This window comes from Dryobates pubescens, chromosome 21, assembly GCF_014839835.1.
Source record: "Dryobates pubescens isolate bDryPub1 chromosome 21, bDryPub1.pri, whole genome shotgun sequence".
NCBI classification, from domain to species: Eukaryota; Metazoa; Chordata; class Aves; order Piciformes; family Picidae; genus Dryobates; species Dryobates pubescens.
Genome location: NC_071632.1, coordinates 4,596,486 through 4,617,517, shown reverse-complemented (window position 1 = coordinate 4,617,517; position 21,032 = coordinate 4,596,486). Strand labels below are relative to the sequence as shown.

General features: G+C 43.2%; 1 protein-coding gene across 1 annotated transcript in view; it reads right to left on the bottom strand.

The window, feature by feature from the left end:
• Window positions 1-1,170: 1,170 nt before the first annotated feature.
• Window positions 1,171-21,032, bottom strand: part of SPAG6 (sperm associated antigen 6) — a 33,291-nt gene continuing 13,429 nt past the window's right edge. The window contains exons 4-10 of the mRNA XM_054171161.1: window positions 17,908-18,113; window positions 16,746-16,919; window positions 12,869-13,021; window positions 9,474-9,665; window positions 7,211-7,327; window positions 3,486-3,631; window positions 1,171-1,244 (exon numbers count right to left, since the gene is read on the bottom strand). Coding sequence (XP_054027136.1) covers window positions 1,172-1,244; window positions 3,486-3,631; window positions 7,211-7,327; window positions 9,474-9,665; window positions 12,869-13,021; window positions 16,746-16,919; window positions 17,908-18,113 — 1,061 coding nt within the window. The 3' untranslated portion in view covers window position 1,171. The remainder of the gene's footprint in view (window positions 1,245-3,485; window positions 3,632-7,210; window positions 7,328-9,473; window positions 9,666-12,868; window positions 13,022-16,745; window positions 16,920-17,907; window positions 18,114-21,032) is intronic.

The following is a 21,032-nucleotide window of genomic DNA, read 5'->3' as shown; positions in this document are numbered from 1 at the left end:
TCCACATAAGAAGGCAAAAATATTGCCAGGAGGTTCTCCAGACAAGCAAGAACTCATACCTCCAGTAACTTCCACTCTGATGTGATCTGCAACTTCAAGACTAAGCAGCTCAGTTTTGCAGCAGTTTTAGCTCCTGAAGACTAAGCAGTGAGCAGCCTTAGCCCCACCACTCAAATCAGCAGGACTCAAGCACCCTCCAGCTTCCTCTGAATGTGCTCAGAACTTTGCTAAGTGTCCCTGCAGCCAAGCAATTCTCCTCTCTCCTGAGCAGCAGAAACTGAACTTCCCAGGGTCCTTCTTGTGCTCATGGAAGTTCTGAGTTCTCTCCATCCTTTCCCAGAGGAGCAGCGATGCATATACCAAATAGCTCCCTCCCTCCACAGCGAATCCTGCCTCGATTAGGAGGCCTTTTGCAGATGCATTATCTACCATGCCAGGACCACTGCACTATCATATCATGCCAAATTCAGCCCTTTTATCACCATCAGGTCTGATTATTTCATTATATAGCAGCTATTAATGTGGTGGGAGATGTGAAATCACATCACTTTAATTTCTGAAAGCTAGCAGTAGGAGACAGCCCAGTACAGAATTGATTCCATAATTAGAAAAAAGCAGAGGGGCCATTTTTCCCCTCCTCACGAGGCTTGGGAAGCTCTAAACAATATGCAAAGGCAAAAAGGGGAAAATGGTCACAGAACTGAGAAGGCTAAAATTTGAATGAGATCATAACAAACCTTTATTGTGGAAGGAAGAGGAAATGACTGCCTCTGAAAAAGCTTCTGTGATAAATCATCCCCTCCTGCATGAAATTCCATTCATATACGCTGCAAGAGCTGGTAGCCATGCTACAAACAACCCAAAAGGAGCAAAAGCTTTGCCATGAGCAAGTTTATAAAGAGGAAAGTGCAGCTTGCTGGAATTGCTGAGCTCGTTCCGTAGTTTGAATAGAGGTAGGAGGAGATTTCAGAGCGTCAGGGGCTGTGTTTGTGTCGCAGTCATAAAGATAGAAAGGTGAGATACAGCTCCAACAAAATTTTTAGAACAACAACAACAAAAAAGAACAAAAAAAGTATTAAAAAAAAAGAAAAGTAAAAAAGAAATGTTAAAAAAAAAAAGACAATAAAAAAGAAAAAAGGAAAGAAAAAAAGAAAAACAAACCAGCAAAAAACTAAGTCTCTGAAGCTGGTTGGTAATTCTCCACTCTTTCCAGAACTGTCTCAGGATATCCAGGGGAATAATACCTGGGGAGGGGGGAAAAAAGGAAACATTTTGGTTGTGCATTAGACTACAAGGTGTGTTCTATGCTAGCACCATTCAGATTTCTATTGATCAGGGGCAAAGCCTGGTGTGAAGCACCGGGCAAGGAATTCTACAGTCATTCCTCTACAATGTTTGAAGATGTCTGCAGCTGACACTTGGGAGGCAGGCTTTCAGAACTATCTTTAGCTTCTTGGAAGCCGTGTAGCTAAGTGGCTGGGTTTGAGAAAGGTCCAGCAGCCCCAGGTCTTTCCTGGGAGGTGTAGGTATTAACTTCTTTGGAAATCATGGCCTCTAATACCAAAAAAAATATATTTTAAAATAGCATGAGTTTACACAAAGCCATAGGCTGCCAGACAACAATAGCCCACTGCTGGTCAAACACAAGCACGCACCCAAAGCTAATGTGAAGTCTACATCAATGCAGGAGACATTGATTCTGGACAAACAAACAACAAAAAAATATCACAATGACCTCCTCTCCCTACTGCCAACTCAAGGACAGAGATTATCCAATAGGTTTGCATTAGAGTGAGGCTCTCTGTTGCCATTATTGTCCTGCTGTCATTCAGTTGGGTTTCCACAATGGACCAGCTACAGGCTTCCAATACACAAGCATCACCAGAGCTGCATTTGGTTCTTTTCCAGGCTGCAAGTATCTGAAATTTATTACTGTGCCATTCTAAAAAGACACATCCTCAGTACACCTCTGGCTTTGCACCTCTGAGTCCTGGGAGCTTTGATCGTAAAGAAAGGGGAACAGACTTCCATGTAAGGCTTGCCTAAAAATGTATTCAAGTAGAAATCCCCATCGTTTCACACTCAAGGAAGATCCCTTTACCTTGTTCATTGTCATTTTCTGGATGATTTCTGCATAATGTGATTCTTTTTAAAGCTCATATTAGTTCTCTGATTGTAAAGCTAATTTCTCCCTGCGTTATTATATTCAGCCTGGAAACAGCCTAAAATAACAGGTCTCCAGGACAAACCCAGAGCTGGAGTCTATTATAACAGCAGTGCCTCAGGCAGCACAACCAACATGGGGCAGTAGCACAAAGAGGCAAGCAGGAGATGCTCGAAGGGGCCCTTTTCTTTATTACATCCCAGCCTACACCAGTAACCCAGTTTCATTTACAGGGCGGGGGGGGGAGAAATAAATTGCCTTAAACAAAACCAACATTGTCCCCAGAAAAGCATAAGCAAACATCCTCTTTCCCTCTGAAGCATTAGCTGCAGAATGAAGTTTCTTCATGATTTTGCCCTTAGCCGTGTGACAGCCACCGCTTTTCCTTATGGGGGCAAACAGGGCTTCGTTTTGCCTGACTTAGTTCCTAGCTGCTATTAGCAGCAACTTGGTGGCTGTAATTAAAATTGATGATGCAGATTTGCAGAGCCTGCAGAGGGAGTGCATGAGTACAGCATCCTTTTGATGTGTTGATGGAGTGAAGGACTGGTAAATGGGTATCTAGAATCTAGGAGGGCATTTCTCTCATTATTACAATTTAGGATGGTGACATTTTGACTGTAAGCTATTTAATAGTGTTTCTGTATTCATTAAGGGCAAAGTTCAACTTAGTGCAGACAGCTGGTGTATGGTCCTTTTATATAACACTTAAACCTCATGATGAGGCTGGGGGAGGAAGGGCAGCTGTGGGCAGAGCAACTGTGTAGGAGAGACTCTGGACCCTCCATACATCAGAGGAAGTTTCAAAGGAGCCTCTGAACACGCTAGTTCAGAAGACAGGCTCTAGGGAAGTCAAGGATGCAACCAAAGATGCACCACCATCAGTATTCTGGAGCCTGAGGAATCCATAAATAAGTCACCAAGATAAACCAAGCTTCCCACAGACATCCATGCATGTGAGGGTGGTTGTGCTGAAGCCTCAGAGCCCGGCTGGGCAGTGCAGGACTGACTCTTCATCCCAGCTTCCCACAAGAGCCTGATGATTTGCTCTTTGTTTACAGACAAAGAAAATTGATTCCAAAACAATCGAGAAAGTGTTCAAAAGTCAGTGTCTAGCAGTTGTGTCACCAGTGGGGCAGCTAGCCCAACGTTAGGCTGTTTTATTAAAGCCAGCTTTAACGCAGAAGTGAAATTAATGCTTTAAATCCTTGCTTTGTGCCTTTTTTTTCCCTTTTCTTTCTGTGGGGAGAAAAAAAAGTAAAACCACTGAAGAATTAATATCTAAATTTTGATTTGTTGGGGTTTTTTTTTCCCCCCCTACCTTACTATGTCCTCTGGGAAGCAATTGTTAACAGCATTGATATATTCCTGGAGAGGCGACCCAGACTCTGCTTTTATTTCTTGCACCTTTTTAAGCGCGCCGCTGGTCACAAAGAGCCGGCGTGCTTTTCTGTCGTGTGGTAGCACCTACACACAGGGGGAAAAAAATAGATTAAAAAAAAAAAGATAGAGAGATAGATATTATTTTTAAGGAATCTCTACACTACCAGGCTCAAATATTGCTTATCTGGCTTGAATTCAGAGGACGGATAAAATGGAAGAGCAGAACACCAACATCTGTAATGACTACTGTATTTTAACACCCAGTTGTACCAGGTGGAAGGGGAGGGAGGCGGGGAGAGAGATCACAACCCAGCCCTTTATGGTTAGAACAACATAATTGGACCTGCACTTTAATAGGTGACACAGATAAAAGTAATGAATTGAATATTTATATTTACATAAATAATATTTCTCGCGCTGCTCCTGTGGAGACAATAAGATTGTGGAGATTAAATGGATAATAAAAGCAGAACGCTAGTGTGGCATAACAGCAGCATCTGTTCCACTTACACCAAGTTATTGGGGTCTTTTATGTCAATTCCCACAGTTTAATTGTGGAGCAGACTTTTATATCATTATAACGATAGGGTATAGATTAGTGCACGGGAAAACAATGCTGAGAATGGTTGCAAGTGAACAATGCAGCCTGGAAGCGTTGCACGCTGCTATTAAATTCCTAGATATTAAAATCCTACAGCACACTGTGTAGCCATGGAAGCCTTTCACAAACACACACACACACACACACACAGAGAGAAAGCAAAAAAAAAATGTGAAGTTTCTGCAGCCAAAGGGGATGAGAAGCAGAAATGATCAGACAATGCATTCTGTGCTCCCTGAGTGATGCCAATATGCAGCTCTGTCCAGAGGATGGGGAGGAAGGGAGGGAGGGAGGGAGGGAGGGAGGGAGGAAGGGAGGGAAGTGGGGGCTGGGCAAAGGAGAACGACAGCCTGTAGTTCACAGACCCACAGAGCTGCAATAATATTAATTTTTTTTTAATAAATTTTTAAAAGTAGGAAAAATAATCAAAAAGGGGGGAAAAAAAAGAATTTTTTTTTTTTTAAGGAAAGAAACCACAAAACAAAAGATAAACAACAAAACAACCAAGACAGATAATGCAAGATGTCAGCTGCACCTACAACAAAATCAGAGAGGTTTAAACCCAGCCCTGAGAGCTACATACTATGGGAGCAAAACCATTTTGTAAGCGTCACAGAGGCCAGACATATCAAGCCACAAATTTGTCTGCCTCTCAGGGCAAACCAAGAGCCTCAGAGGAGGAAGGGATTGCCTAAAAGGGTGGAAGAAAAGAAGGATGAGATTTCTGCTATGCATACAGGCAAACAGCCTTTGTTTCTCTGGTCCCTTCAGGCTGTACAAAATGAACAGACAGGTAAAGGAAAAACAGGGGAGCAGAGAGACTTCTCCCTGTTACATGCTCCACAAATATGTCAGGACCAAGTGTGATGGTTTGGTTGAGGGAACTGAGAAGATAGCTGTTTGCATGTATGTCTCACAAGAACTTCCAAGGAGGAACTAGCAAGGAGACAGGATATGGCTCCTTTTCCCTGCCTTCCTCCTCCACACTATGACTCCTAGGCTGGGTAAGACGGCAGAAAACTCGCTTGGAAGAAGCCCTGAAGATAGACAGCACCTCTGAGACACAGTCCCTTCCCCCAGCCCAGACTGAGACAACACAGAACTGCACAACCCCTAAAAATGATGATGCTAACACAACACAGTCCAGCATCAAGTACAGAGAGCATCCCTCTCTGAGCACAGCTGGGAAATAAGCCTTTTACTGGACTATAAATAAGCTCACAGAAGGACCACACCACAGCTCCAAGAACAGGAAACTCCCAAGCTATGGACCAGGAGAGAAAATTGCTTTTACTGCAGAGAACTTAATTTTCAATGGATACTTCCAGAGAAGCAAATACCAGAAAAGTGTAGTTAGTTTTACACAACAGAAGAGAAAAAAACCAAAGCAAACAAACAAAAAATCAGCTGCCATGAAAGGTACAAAACCACTTTAGCAGCAAACAATGCTCCAACCCATATGCTGGGTAATCAATTACAATGCACTCAGCTCATCAATAGCTCCAGTCAGCACACAGAAGGAAGAAGCAGGGGATACTGTGCAAATCTGCAGCCTTTGTGCAGACTTAGCAAGAAGGCAGGAGAGACCCAAGTGTGACAATGTAATCAGGAACCTGCACTGCAACCAGCGCTGCTTCCAGAGCCCCGATAATCACAGCTGATTGCCAAGGGTGTTTCACGTGGCTGTTGCCAGAGAGCCTGGCAACCCCTGCTAGCAGACTGCACTGCAGAGGAGTCTATAGCAGGATTTGCTGTAGCAGGATTTCCAGTTGCAGAGGCTGGGCATCTGCTGGTTAGCTAGCGATTACTTAATCAGTTTGAAATATTTTGATTACATTGTATCACTCTTCGCAAGCAGCTCTCAAACCAGCCATGCAATTAGCAACAAACCGCTTCAGATCTGGAGAGAGATGAGAAAAGATTTGGGAGTTTTACAATTACTTGACTGAGACTTGGAAAATTACTGAGGATGAAAGTGATGAAGCCTTCATACTCTAGATTGCAACATAGAATTGTTAGGGTTGGAAGGGACCTCGAGGATCAGCCAGTTCCAAACCCCTGCCATGGGCAGGGACACCTCACACTACATCACACTGCAACACAGCCACATCCAGCCTGGCCTTAAAAACCTCCAGGGATGAGGCTTCTACCACCTCCCTGGGCAACCTGTGCCAGTGTCTCACCACCCTCATGAGGAAGAACTTTTCCTAACATCCAATCTGAATCTACCTACTTCTAGTTTAGCTTCATTCCCCCCAGTCCTCACTATCTGGCACCTTTAAAAGTCCCTCCCCAGCTTTCTTGTAGCCCACTTAAGATACTGGAAGGCTATGATAAGGTCTCCTTGGAGCCTTCTCCTTTTCAGACTAAACAACCCAAACTCCCTCAGTCTGTCCTCATAGCAGAGCAGCTCCAGCCCTCTGATCATCCTCGTGGCCCTTCTCTGGACACATTCCAGCACCTCCAGATCCTTCCTGTAATAGAGGCTCCAGAACTGGATGCAGTGCTCCAGGTAGGGTCTCAGCAGAGCAGAGTAGAGGGGGAGAATCACCTCCCTTGACCTGCTGGCTATGCTTCTCTTGATGCAGCCCAGGATGTGATTGGCTTTCTTCAGGGCTGCTCTCAAGCCCAGCCTATATCGGTGCTTGGGATTGCCCCAACCCAGATGCCTGACTTAAGGCATTCCTGTACATACAGCTTGGCCTTTATCTAAACCAGATGTGGCTGGGACTGATGTGACACATGGGCTCAGTGAAAATATTTGCACATGAGTTAATATCCCACTTATTCTCAGGAGGCAAGGAATTACAAAACACCTTGCTATAAGCAACTGGTTTTCCAGTCTGAGGATGAATTATGGCAGGATCCAGACGAAACATTCTCCAACTTTATCAGACAAAAGAATGGGATGCTCCAAACTGCTGCTGCAGGGGATGTTTGAGGATCCTTAGAAAACAACCAAGACCTTCAGAGAGACTTCATCTTTGAAATGAGAGCTACGTTTCCCACTGCTAAATGGAGAACAATTAATACATTACTCATCAAGCAGAGCCTTTTCTTACCTTACTAAACTGCTCAATAATGTATTTCAGAATGCTGGGAGGGGCATCATGCAGCAGTGGCTGCAGTGCTGAGAGATCAGTGCATTTCTTAAGGATGTCCTTTAAGGCTTTTCTAGCCTATGGAAATGCAAAATAAAATTTCCCCAGTAAGAAATCAATGAAAACAAGAGGAATTCAGGTTCTGTGTCACTGAAGTCTGATCCAAACAAAACAAAACAAAAGAAAAAGGCAAATTGATCAGAGTTCTCAAAGAGCATTTCCTGAATAAAAACTATGGTATCTATCTGGTCACTTAATGAAGAATCAATTTTCTACTTAGCTTTATTAAACCTCAAAACCTACAGTGCATCAGATTTGTTTTATGATGTTATCTTCGCAGTCATGCAATTTTCCTTTGACTACAATGGGAGCAGGAGAGGATCCTTTAAGTAAATTGAAGCACTGTAATAAAATAAGAACACTAAATCAAAACACATTTTAAAAGATTGTGTGTTGTAGAATTGGCTTTACTAGGACAGGCTGCTGCCCTGGGATAGCAAAGTGCACTGTTGTCCAGGCAGGGAGGGCGAGAGAGAGTGGGAGAGCTGTACATCAGCGCTTAGTATCTGCAAACAGACTCAACGATCACTGACCCAAGCAGTAACGACCCTCTTGGGTACAGCTAACTCAGCCTTGGCATTTTAGTGACCACTCAAAATGACTTTACAAAAGTTACTTTACAGATTGGGAAAGTTACACAATTGTTGTAGTTGGGAAAGACCTGTAAGAGCACTGAGTCAACCCATCCAAGTCGACCTAAAGTCTGATGCCAAACCATGTCCCTCAGCCCCACAAAGAATCATAAAATGGTTTGGGCTGGAAGGGACCATAGAGGTCACTTGGTTCCAACCCCTTGCCACACTGCAGGGACACCTCCTACTAGACCTGGTTGCTCAAAGGCCCCAATCCAGACAGGCTCTGAACAATTCCAGGCTTGGAGCCACCACAACTTCTTGAGTTGTGTGCAATGAAGTCACTATAGAATGGTTTGGGTTGGAAGGGACCTTTAAAGGTCATCTAGTCCAACCCTCCTGCAGTAAGCAGGGACATGCCCAACTAGATCAGGTTGCTCAGAGTCACATCCAGCCTGACCTTGAATGTCTCCAGGGGTGGGGCCTCCCCCAACCCCTGAGCAACCTGTTCCAGTGTTCCACCACCCTCATAGGAAAGAACTCCTTCCTAATGTCCATACAGAATGGCATCCCTGCCTCTTTTAAACGCCTCCAGGGATAGGGATCCCACCACCTCTCTGGGCAGCCTCTATGCTCCAGTGGAATACATAGAAGCAAAGTACAACACAGAAGACCAAAACTTGTCACATTTTACTCCTCAGTTGGTTCACTTTCTGTCACTCAGCAATGCACTTCACTAAAGCCCAGCTCTGCTAGGTGTTACAGAAGGAAGGACCTAAATGTGCACAGCTCCTTGTTCTCAATAGCAGAGCTTTGGGCACTTGTTACAGTCTTATTATAACAAAAGTAAATAAGCAACATCTACTCCAAGGACTACAATACTTTGTATGAGAGCTGATATTTTAAAGAATAGAAGTAGATAATCAGAAATGAGTGGCTCACAAGAAATGATAGCATTTGTGGGTGTACAAAACTCTATTCTAGACTGGAAAGAAAATGAGGGACTAGGTTGATGTGGCTGTACCATGTGATTTGGAATGCACCAAATCAGGGCTGTGAAGCCTGGAGAAAAGGTGGCTCTGCGTACTTTCAGTACCTGAAAGGAGCCTACAAGAAAGCTAGGGAGGGACTTTTCACAAGGGTTTGTAGTGACAGGGGAAGGGGCAATGGATTGAAGCTTGAGGAGGGGAGATTTAGACTGGGGATTAGGAAGAAATTCTTTCCAGTGAGGGTGGTGAGACACTGGAACAGGTTGCCCAGGGAGGTTGAGGATGTCTCCTCCTTGGAGATGTTCCATGTCAGGTTGGATGAGACTTTGAGCAACCTAATCTAGTGGAAGGTGTCCCTGCCCATGGCAAGAGGGCTGTAACTAGATGATCTTTAAGGTCCCTTCCACCCCAAACCATTCTATGAATGTATGAATACACACACCAGCCAGTCCCCAGAAATGACACACAGCCTTTGGGCACCCTACCCCAGGAAATCTGTGCCTGGAACACCAAGAAAGGCACATCTCATGCAGCACATTTAAGCCCTTAAGCCTGTTGATCACAACAAGTATCTCATCCTGCAAATACTACAAAGATACTTGCTTTCATCTGAAGATCTGTTGAGCAGGAATAGTCCATGTGCATCTTGAGCAGTTTGGGGAGCACATTTGCCGTCGCCACAGCACGTGCATGCTCAGGAGTGTGTTTTCCAACCTGTCCCAAGGCCCAAACAGTTGCTGCTTTAATATGATCTTCTGATTCTTCTAGAAGGCAGGCACAGAGTGATGGTACTCCCTGTAGCAGCAATCACAAGCACAACCTTTACAGAACTGCACCAGAGAAGGACAACTTGAAACTGATACAGATTGTTAGAAAATTCTCTTTCTCAGCTTACACTCTTCTAAAATAAGCTATAAGAGAAGGCATGCTACTGCTGGCATATTTTCACAACATCATGACTAGCAAGAACTTTGAATAAATCTTAATAAATGTGGTTAAAGAAAGAAACAGATTCAGTGCTCTGAGACAGAAGGCAGTTTAAGCTAACACAAGTTTAAGGGATAAAAGGAATATATGACACAATTCAGGCAGTATTAAAAGTAAAGGCTTCAGTCTTGTCAGACTGAAAATAAAAGAGTTTGAGTGTTTATGAGTCTATGGAAGCAGATTAAGACCAGAAGGGCTCAATCACTGAAGCTTTTTGTTGTTGCTGTTGTTGTTTTTTTACAGAATCATAGAATCCTAGGATTGTCAGGGTTGGAAGGGACCTCAAGGATCAGCCAGTTCCAACCCCCCTGCCATGGGCAGGGACACCTCACCCCAGATCAGGTTGCTCACAGCCACATCCAGCCTGGCTTTAAAAACCTCCTGAGATGAGGCTTTTACCCCCTCTCTGGGCAACCTGTGCCAGTGTCTCACCACCCTCATGGTGAAGAATTTCTTCCTAACATCCAATCTGAATCTACCCATTTCTAGTTTTGCTCCACAGAGATACATTTCAATTTATCAGCCACTTCCAGTAGTCTCTGTTTGACTCACTCAGTCACTTCCAGACAAGTTTCAACTCTTGATCTGAAGACATGAAGAGATGAAGAATACCTCCCTCAGATCCAGCCATTACTGAGGTTGTTCTAGTTCAGGCTCACAGGTTTTATCCTTCCTCCACAGGATTACAGAGCTGCTTACTAGCTGGTATGTTATGCCAGGAGACTTCAACAGGAATCCTGCCACTTCAGGTAAGGCAAGGCTACTAAACCTCTAACTAGAAAACCTTTTTTTCCATCCCCTGGATCATTTTTCAGTCTTTTCTGCACACTCTGCATGTTTTTTCCCAGATCCTTTTCAAATACAGACAACAACCCTAACTGCATAAATCCTAGAGATAGATTAACTTCTCTATTCCAATTATGCTTCATCTTCTACTCCTTAACAACACCAGGGACAGAATTGCTGAGGGGATTTTGCCACTGCACTGCACTAGAAGACCATAATTAAGTTTGTCCAGTATGATTCCCAACATCATTTTCCAAAGTTCATCCTTTCCAGGACACAATACCATGGAAAGCAGCTAGCACTTCACATCACAGCACCACAGATGTGCAACTGCACCTGGTTATGCCTCACTCCACTTGTTTCAAATGGTTTCAGTTCACCAAGCCCTGTCCTCAGCACTCCACAAGCTTTGTTTCCCCTTAACCATTTTTTCTTAATTGCTTGTGGCTTTATTTGGGTTTCTTTTGTGCCTTATTCATACAAATATTCAATTTCATGAAGAGTTTGCACAGGTCCCTACAAAATCTCTCACTGCACTCCCATCAGTTATGGCAGCAACAATTATTACTCTTAGGAAACTTGGCATTTAGGTGTTTTCTCGTTAACTCAATCCTGGATTCATCCCACCTCATGTCAAACACTCAACAGCAGGAGCATATTTGCTCCAGGCATCCCTGGAAGTGGAGAGACACAGACACAGACACATCCAGAGAGGAAGGACCTCCAGAGAGGGCAAGGAAAAAAGTCTTATTTCTCTAGTTTCCAAATGCAGAAAGGCATTTTTTTTATCAGTCCTACATTCCCTACAGAATTCCTGATGTTACATTGCAGCAATTTCCATTTCTATCTTGCATTCCTGCTAAAGAGATGTTTCTGTTCCTCCTTTTTTTATTGTTCTGTACTTTCCACTCATGCAGTGTATTTTAAATGACTGCCATGGCATGAAAATGGGCCAACAATGCTGAGTGAAATTCCCACCTTCCTCCTGTCATCAGTTAGCACTATGCACAGCAGAATATTATGTCAGGCACTAATTTCACCCATTGCAAATTCTCTCCCTTCTGTATCATGGTCCTGCTTTGGCAGGGGGGTTGGACTGGATGATCTCTAGAGGTCCCTTCTGACCCTTAACATTCTGTGATTCTGTGATTGCCCAGCAGATTTCATTTAAACCTCACATGCATATCTTACCTCATTTGAAACATCACCTGCAGAGCTGAATCAAACCACACTGCATTAGAAACTGAGGGCTTTGCAAGCCTGAAGATTTCTGTTGCAAGACTACTCTAGCAGTACTGGCAGGGTCATGTTAGCGTGCTGAAGAGCATGCCATTAAATATCATTGTTTCACAAAGGGGGTTGATGAGGCCACAAATGTCTATTTTAAGAGGAAACAGAGTACCTGAATTCACTGACTTTATTTACTGTATCCACACAATTGCATCACACTGCGCTGCAATACAAATGGAGGCTCACAAACTAGTCAAGGACATTTCAGAGAAGCTTCATAAAGTCACACTTTAATCCACATTAATCCAATGGCTACAACTTCAGCTGTGCAGGCAACAATATTTGGAGACTCATAGAATCATAAAATGGCAAGGGTTGGAAGGGACATCTAGAGATGGAGTCCAACCCCTCTGGCCAAAGAAGGATCACCTAAGGCAGGTCACACAGAAACATACCCAGGTGGGTTTGGAAAGTCTCCAGAGAAGAAGGCTCCACAACCTCTCTGGGCAGCCTGCTCCAGGGCTCCAGCACCCTCACAGTAAAGGAGTTTCTCCTTGTCTTGAGGTGGAACTTCCTGTGTTCCAGCTTGTACCTGTTGTTCCTTGTCCTTTCACTGGGCACCACCAAACAGAGCCTGGCCCCTTCTTCTTGACACCCACCCCTCAGATATTTATAGACATTGATAAGATCCCCTCCTCATGCTTCTCTTCTCAAACCTGAACAGCCTCAGGTCTCTCAGTCTTTCTTCAGAGGAAAGATGTTTCAGTCTCTTCATCACTCTCAGAGCTCTCCATTGGACTCTCGGGAGATCCCTGTCCCTCCTGAACTGGGGAACTCAAAACTGGACACAGCATTCCAGGCGTGGAAAAGAGCATTCGTCAATGGCAAGTACATCATTCTGTCACAGAATACATCCTCTGCCTACGTCATTTTGCATCTCCTTCCCCAGAATACCACTGAATAAGTATAGGAAGAGGACAAAAGTGATAGCTAACCTTGGAGACAATCACCGCCATGGCCAGGTTCTCTGAATGAGCTGCTACAACACCGAGCATCATGATGCCAGGCAGCCTGATACTACCTCTGCAGCTGCCAATGTAATCAATCATAGCAGCAACTCCACCTGCACTGACTATGAGATGTGAAAGCTGAAAAGACAAATGAAGAGATTAGATACTGTGAAGTATCAACAGGCATCAAGCACCACATTAGAAAACTCCTTATCACTCCCCATTTACAAAGTCAAACTGGAATAAGAGTGATGTATCCTGCAGACTGTTGGCCACCAAGTGCAGCATCAAGTCCTCAGGAACAAAGCTGCTTTGCACCTCTGGTTTTGATTGACTTGCTGCAAGGAAATCAGCACTCTGACTCTGAATTGTCAATGTCTTTCAGCATGGAATGACATATTGTGAACTCCATTAGTATACACCAAAGCAGCATCCAAATGAGAGCCTAATTCATGAATGCCCTTGAACCAGGCACACCTGCTGAGACAGATACTCTTTCATATTAGTGCCCACTTATTCCCAAGCCAACAATGATATGTTCTGTGCAAGAACAGAGTGAAGGGCCCACTCCTCCTCTCACCTGAATTCTAGATGACCTCTGTGGCATAAAAGCTTTTGTGGATTCCCCACACTGAGGCATGAAACCAAAACCAACTGCTATAGGTGTGCAAAACCGACTTGGACTACACCATTCTGCCCTGTTGGGGTACTCTGAGGGTGCTGTCCAGAGAACACACTTGATGGGCAATGGAGTTTGTCCCAGAATGACAAATTATATAGCCTTGCCTTGCTGAAAGAGGTGGTAGCAACCTCATCCCTGGAGGTGTTTAAAGCCAGGCTGGATGTGGCTCTGAGCAGCCTGATCTAGTGTGAGGTGTCCCTGCCCATGGCAGAGGAGTTGGAACTAGATGATCCTTCCAACCCTGACAATTCTATGATTCTATACATTATATTCAAGCTATGCACCACATTTCTTTCCAAAAGGTATAACTTCCCACATCACTTGAGGAACAGCCATAAAGGATGCATGATACCAACAACATAAACAAATGAACAGAGTTTCCTGTTATGATTATTTTCTTCTGTCTTGTTAGGTATCTACAATTCCCCTCAAGATTCCAAAGCAACAGCCCCATGTTCTTAAAAGTCAAAATTAAAGGAACAAAATTGAGGCATGTAGATTTCCAGCCTGCTTGGTTTCTATAATCATGAAATCCATCTTTGTTTTAGAGCCTTTCAAAGGGGTTTGGTTTAGTCAGGAAGCAGCTAGATGAAATTTAGAGCTATTGCTCAGGACAGTGTTCACACAGTTGTGAGCTGCAGCCAGTGACAACCAAGTCACAGAATCACAGAACGCCAGGTTGTAAAGGACCACAAGGATCATCTGCTCCAACCCTTCTAGGTGATGGTGGAGTTGAAATGAGCTGGCCCAGCACCCTGGCAAGCCGAGTCTTACAACTGTTCGGTGTATGGGAATCCACCGCTTCCCTTGGGAGATGGTTCTAATGTCTCTCTGTTCTCATGAGGAAACATTTTCTTCTGGAGTCCAACGGGAATCTCCCCAGCAGTAACTTGCCTCCATCAGCCCTTGTCTCTTCCATGGGACTCCTTGTGAAAAGAGAGACTCCATCCTCCTGGCAGCCACCCTTTATGTACTGGTCATGGTAAGGAGGTCTCCCCTGAGCCTTCTCATCTCGAGGCTGAACAACCCCAGCTCCCTCAGCCTCCCTTCACCTAGCAGGGCTTTCACTCTGATCATTTGTTGGGCACTTTCCAGTCTGTCTGCATCTTTTTTGTCCTACATCTGAGCACTGCCATTGGATGCACAGAGGCCCTACACACCACCCAGTGCTGTGACCCTTGTTGCAAGTCACCCAGCTCCTGGCCTTCATGTTGAATTTCACTGCATAAGCAGATAGAGAGCTGAGCTTCTAAAGCCACAATGCTCTCAGAACTGGCAGAGCCAGCTCCTGCAGAAGCATCATTTGCCAAGCTGTCTCTGCTGCAACATTGTCTCTGCTTGAACAGAGTGAACTCAGAGAGGGGCAGAGGTTGCGGTCGCTCTGAAATCAAACCTGGAGTCACCAATACACTTCCTACAGCTCCTTTAGAGAGCTGATGGTCAATTCTCCTTGCACAGAGGATCCTTATGACTCTTATGACTCTAGTGCCTGCCTTAGAGAATTTCATCCCTTTTCTTTGAGACACTGAAGTTGCATTGTGCATGAGGTGCAGAGGGGAAGCAGGAAATGTGACCAGACTGCAGCCTTTAAGCACCAGCAGCTTAAAGAAGCTGAAGAAACAGCCCAATATTCATGTGTAAACGCTTCTCAGTTGTTACACTGCTATGGCTGCACTCACCACTAGTGTGTTCCACAAATAAGTTGCTTGTGTTTCATTCCAGAGTCACATTCAGAGCTTTTTAGTTATCCCTCTGGCCTGGCAGATTAACATAGTTATAATTATTTGGTTTTCCTGTTTGTCTGGTGTTGACTTTGCCAAAAATCCCCACCTTCCTGTATCAACTATGGGCAAAAGCACTGCCAACACTAAGACTCAAATACAGAATACAGAATTAACCAGGTTGGAAAAGACCTTCAAGATCATCGAGTCCAACCTATCACCCAACACCATCTAATCAACTAAACCATGGCACTAAGTGCCTCACCCAGTCTCTCTTTAAACACTTCCAGTGATGGTGACTCCACCACCTCCCTGGGCAACACATCACAATGGCCAATCTCTCTTTCTGTGACGAATTTCATCTAATAGAAGAAATTGTGATCAGTTTAATCATAAATAGTTTTTTACCTTCATTGCCACTGGGGGGAAAAAAAGATTAAAATGTGATCCCAGCAGCCCAGCAGATCTTTTAAAAAGACACACACCATATAATGATAACAATTATGATTATTATTACTGTTATTATTATTATATATAACTATATATAGTTACACATATATCGTTGTTGTTGTTGTTACTTTATAATAATAGCTATATATATAACTATATATAGTTACATGAATTTAAAGAGAAGAGAAGAGAAGAGAAGAGAAGAGAAGAGAAGAGAAGAGAAGAGAAGAGAAGAGAAGAGAAGAGAAGAGAAGAGAAGAGAAGAGAAGAGAAGAGAAGAGAAGAGAAGAGAAGAGAAGAGAAGAGAAGAGAAGAGAAGAGAAGAGAAGAGAAGAGAAGAGAAGAGAAGAGAAGAGAAGAGAAGAGAAGAGAAGAATAGAATAGACCAGGTTGGAAAAGACCTTCAAGATCATCAAGTCCAACCTGTCAACCAACACCACCTAATCAACTAAACCATGGCACCAAGCGCCTCATCCAGTCTCTTCTTAAACATTTCCAGGGATGGTGACTCCACCACCTCCCTGGGCAGCACATTCCAATGGCCAATCTCTCTTTCTGTGAAGAACTTCTTTCTAACATCCAGCCTAAACCTTGTTGTTGTTGTTGTTATTATTTTATGCTAATAGCTGTGTCTATAACTATATATGGTTATATGTATATAGTTGCTGTTGTTGTTATTAACTGGTACTGTGACTTCTGCGAGGCTTTTCTCGTGCTTCTTTTAATACCCAGGACTGACAATCCCTGTCAGCCTCAAACTGCCTCTCTGCAGAGCTATCTTATGGAATGAAGCAGCTAGGTAGACACGACACCATTCCCACTTTCCTACCCCAATTCTTATTCAATACACATCTCATAGCAGCACGCATTTCCATCTTTTCCCCGGGAACACGCCAAGCAGCTAGTTGCCCTCCCTTTCCAAAAGCAAATGCCAGAACAATCCTGAGTTTTATTTAAAGTGTAAAAATCTACTGCTCCGACCTTGCACGTGCATCTGTCAAGGTTTTACCTCAGGCGAATGCTTTGCTATCTCTTTAATTAAAGTTGCGCCATTTTTCTTGACGTGGTTATCCGAGTCCTTCAGGAACGTGAACACGAATGGGAAAATCCTTTCTTCAGCCACCAACAAAGCGAGATCCAATGAATGTTTTCCTATTTGGCACAGAGCTGACAGCACCTGGCACTAGTAAACAAAAAATGGTTGCAAGAATCAGTCGTACACAAACACCAAACACCCCCACAACGCACACTCCTCCCGCGCACCAAAACCTATTGCACCGAGGAAAACAAAGCAGGGCAGGGAAAACAATTACAGCTATTTCACAATTCACTGAGTCAATTCAGGCACGAAGAGAATGGCACAGAACATTTGCTGGTTCCTGAATAAAAGTTTGGGCTTTGTTATATCCCACTCACGCTGCCTATGTATTAAAAAATGATATGTCTGTATGATACATATATATGCACAATTCAGGACTGCCATTTAATATGTATGTGCACCATTTCGATCTGTAGTTTTAAATCTAGTGAAGCCTACAGAAAGTAGCTTTATTTGCACGAGTGTGGTCTGTCAGACCTCAACATCTGAGAATTTGTAGTTGTTTGAGGTAGCTTTTTTTTTTTTTTAAATGTCATCCTCTGCTCTTCCTAGAGCAAAATGAGAGGAAAATTAGGTGAAGGAACAAATATTTTGCCAATTAAACTCCAGTGACCAAACCTTTGGCAACAGCTGTTCACCTCAGCCCGTTCTAAAAGACACAAATACATTTAACATGAACTGATCTAAAGCACAACCCTAAACATGCAAACTCTGGTTTGTAACTGAACTGTGCAAATTGTAGCTACTAAAAAACATCTGTTGCAATCTTCACATACTATATAACTCTAAAAAATATATATACATAAATCATATTATCCACTTTGAAGGTTAGTTTAGCTGTTCCTCACAGAGCAGCAGTTTTTACCCACTAGCGAAATCTGTGAACACGTCCAGAACTCTTTGTCACTCCGTAGTTACCTTTTCCTAACACCCAAACCAAGCTCTTCCTAAACAAATATGCATATCAGTGCCTTTGATTCGATATCAAGTAAGGACTTGGAGGTGGGGAAAAAAAGGAAAAAAAAAAGGGGGGGGGGGGGGGGGGAAGATTAATAATAATTTTTAAATGTACCTTCAGTTTAGCATCAGGGTGGACGATCATCTGAGCTAAGTGAGTGAGAGCTCCTGCATCCACTACTGCCTGTGCTAAAGATGTAGAATGCTTTGAAATCTCACTGAGAGTTGAAGCAGCAATCCTTTTCAAAGCAATTCCTGGCTCCTGGATACAGAGCACTAAAAGAGGAATAGTGCCTGCATCCACCACAGCTTGTGACAGTTCTGTAGGTCCAAGGAAAGTAATTAAGTGAGTATGGGTGACTGACCCTTGTGCAAGCCATTTTTCACCCTGACAGATACAGCAAAGGAAAAAGGGGAGGGTGTAGTTCACTGTCTTGACATCTGCATTTCAAATCAGCCCTCCTGGTTTCATAAACCGTGTGGACCAATCCACAACTGAAAAGAATGCAGGTCAATAGATGGACCCCCATTTACATGCACACATTTGAGGTAGATTAGGCTGAAATGGTTTGTTATTCTGTTTTCTTTTTCTTTTTTTTAAAGTAAGCAGATGTCAGCTGTTTAAACCCTGGCTATTCTGCACTGATCAATAGGAAAGCATTTTATGCATGGCTAACAACAACACAGAAAGCCAAAGTACCAAAATTTTACCAACCACCTAATTAGAGAGCATTTTGCCCTCTTTAAATGATAAGCAGATATTAGCGTTGATCAAATGCCAGAAACAGAAGTATATATGTGTATAAAAGTAAAATAAAAATAAAACCAGCCATAACATCTGACATAAAAGACTGGGGAGAAAATGGAACTTGCTGATCAAAACTAGGCTTTGCCTCCACACATGGGACAAGAGAGAGTTTGTAATGACGTGAAAATGCTATCAGACACAATTAGACGAATGAGAAATATCATCAGTGGGACATTGTGTGTCTGAGATTAGCACAATATCCTTAACTAACACCTTAAAGGGGAGGGGAAAAAATGAAAATAGATAAATAGATAAATAAATAAATAAACCAGAGCATATGATTAGCTGACAAGGACAAAAATTACACTATTAGACATTCATTAGCTCCCTCCCTGCATGCAGCATTAATCACAGCCCTAAAATAAATATTGCTGGCTATCAGAAGCAAAATTTATACCACAAGCAAGCTGTGCTGGTTTAAAATAGTGGCAAAAATCATGGGGGATTCAATAATCTATTAGGTTCTTAGTTCAGTTTTGCTACACCTTATTATGCATATCCATTATTATCTTTAGCATTTATCTTAACTTACAGTACCATGGCAACATACGGCTGTTGTGTTTCAAGCCCCTAACTTAGCTTTTGATTTATAGTCCATCCATAAAGAGATTTTCATACTAAGAAAAATCTCATGTCCTTCATTAAATATAAATAGACCAATATACTTTCTCATGAAATCTCTAAGTCATGTCATCATTATGCTGCTAATATCCAAATAATGTTCCCGGCCAGATTTGTTTTCAATTAGTGTGTTATAGCCACACACTCCAACACATGACAAGTCAAATATTTACACTGTGTGTTCTTCCCTAAGATAATATTTTAAAGCCTCAATGCCACCTCACAAAACTATAATAAATAATGCAGCCATTCTTAAACTGATACAAAAATCAACCCTTCAGGCTTTGCTTTTCAAATAACTGAGGGGCATCCTCCAAAGACAGACAGTCAGATTCCAACAAAACCCAAATGTTATAGCTTGGTTTACACATTGTTTAGTCTGGAGAAGTGAAGGCTGAGGGAGGACCTTATTAGTGTTTATAAATATGTGAGGGGTGGGTGTTGAGAGGAAGAGGATAGGCTCTTTTTAGTGGCAGCATGCAAGATGGATATAAACTAGAACATGGGAAGTTCCACCTCAACATGAGAAACTTCTTTACTGTGAGCCCTGGAGCACTCTGTCCAGAGAGTCTCCTTCTCTGGAAGCTTTCAAAGCCAACCTGGATGTGTTCCCATGTGGGCTGCCCTAGCTGGTTGGACCCCATGCCCTCTGGAGGTCCCTTCCAGCCCCTAGCATTCTGTGAAAGTAAATGTATCTGAAAACAAACCTGAGAACTAGCTCATCAATATGAGTGGTATAAGCTACATTCAACTTTCCATGGAAAAAGCCACACTTGGTTTCTTCACATTGTGTTTCACTGACCAAGTAGAATGTATCATGAACTACTGGCCAACACTCCAGATGATTCCATCCCACAGTGGCCTCTCAATCAACTTCAGAGCGACCAACTCAGTTGCTTTCAGTCTGCTAGGAGATACTAATATCAGAAAATCATGCCAAAAGGGGCAGGATAATACTAGAATAGATTTCTTTGATGCCTTAAGAGCTGAAATCATTCAATTCAGGCAGGGAGAGAAAGAGCAATACTTTAAGGGCATAGCTAAGCCCAGGCATGCAAAACTAACCATCAAAGTTACTTTAAAAGAGCAAACTAAATCTGATTCAATTTAGATCAGCTCTTGCTGTTAGAAATCTGATGTCATTTAAATACTGATGGCTACAGTTGGCCATGGTCAATTAATTGAGGGAACTGGAGGAGCTTGCCTAAGCCACTTCTCCATCGTCTCTCAGCAGTCCTGGTTAACAGGGGAGGTGCCAGACAATTGGAGGCTTGCCAATGTTACAGCCAAAGGAGGATCCAGGTAACTCCAGGCCTGACAGCCTGGCCTTGGTACTGGGGAAGATTGTGGAGTGATTCATCTCGGGTGCACTCACATGGCAAGTGCAGGACAATGGTGGGATCAGGCCTGCTTGACCAACCTCATCTCCTTCTATGAGCAGGTGACCCACCTAGTGGGTAAGGGAAAAGCCATGGACGTTGTCTACCTGGACTTCGGTAAATAGAATAGAATAGAATAGAATAGAATAGAATAGAATAGAATAGAATAGAATAGAATAGAATAGCATCAACCAGGTTGGAAAAGACCTTTGAGATCCAGTCCAACCTATCACCCAACACCATCTAATCAACTAAACCATGCAACCAAGCACCCTATCAAGTCTCTTCCTAAACACCTCCAGTGATGGTGACTCCACCACCTCCCTGGGCAGCACATTCCCATCACCAATCTCTCTTTCTGGGAAGAACTTCTTCTTATCATCCAGCCTAAACCTCCCCTGGCACAGCTTGAGACTGTGTCCTCTTGTTCTG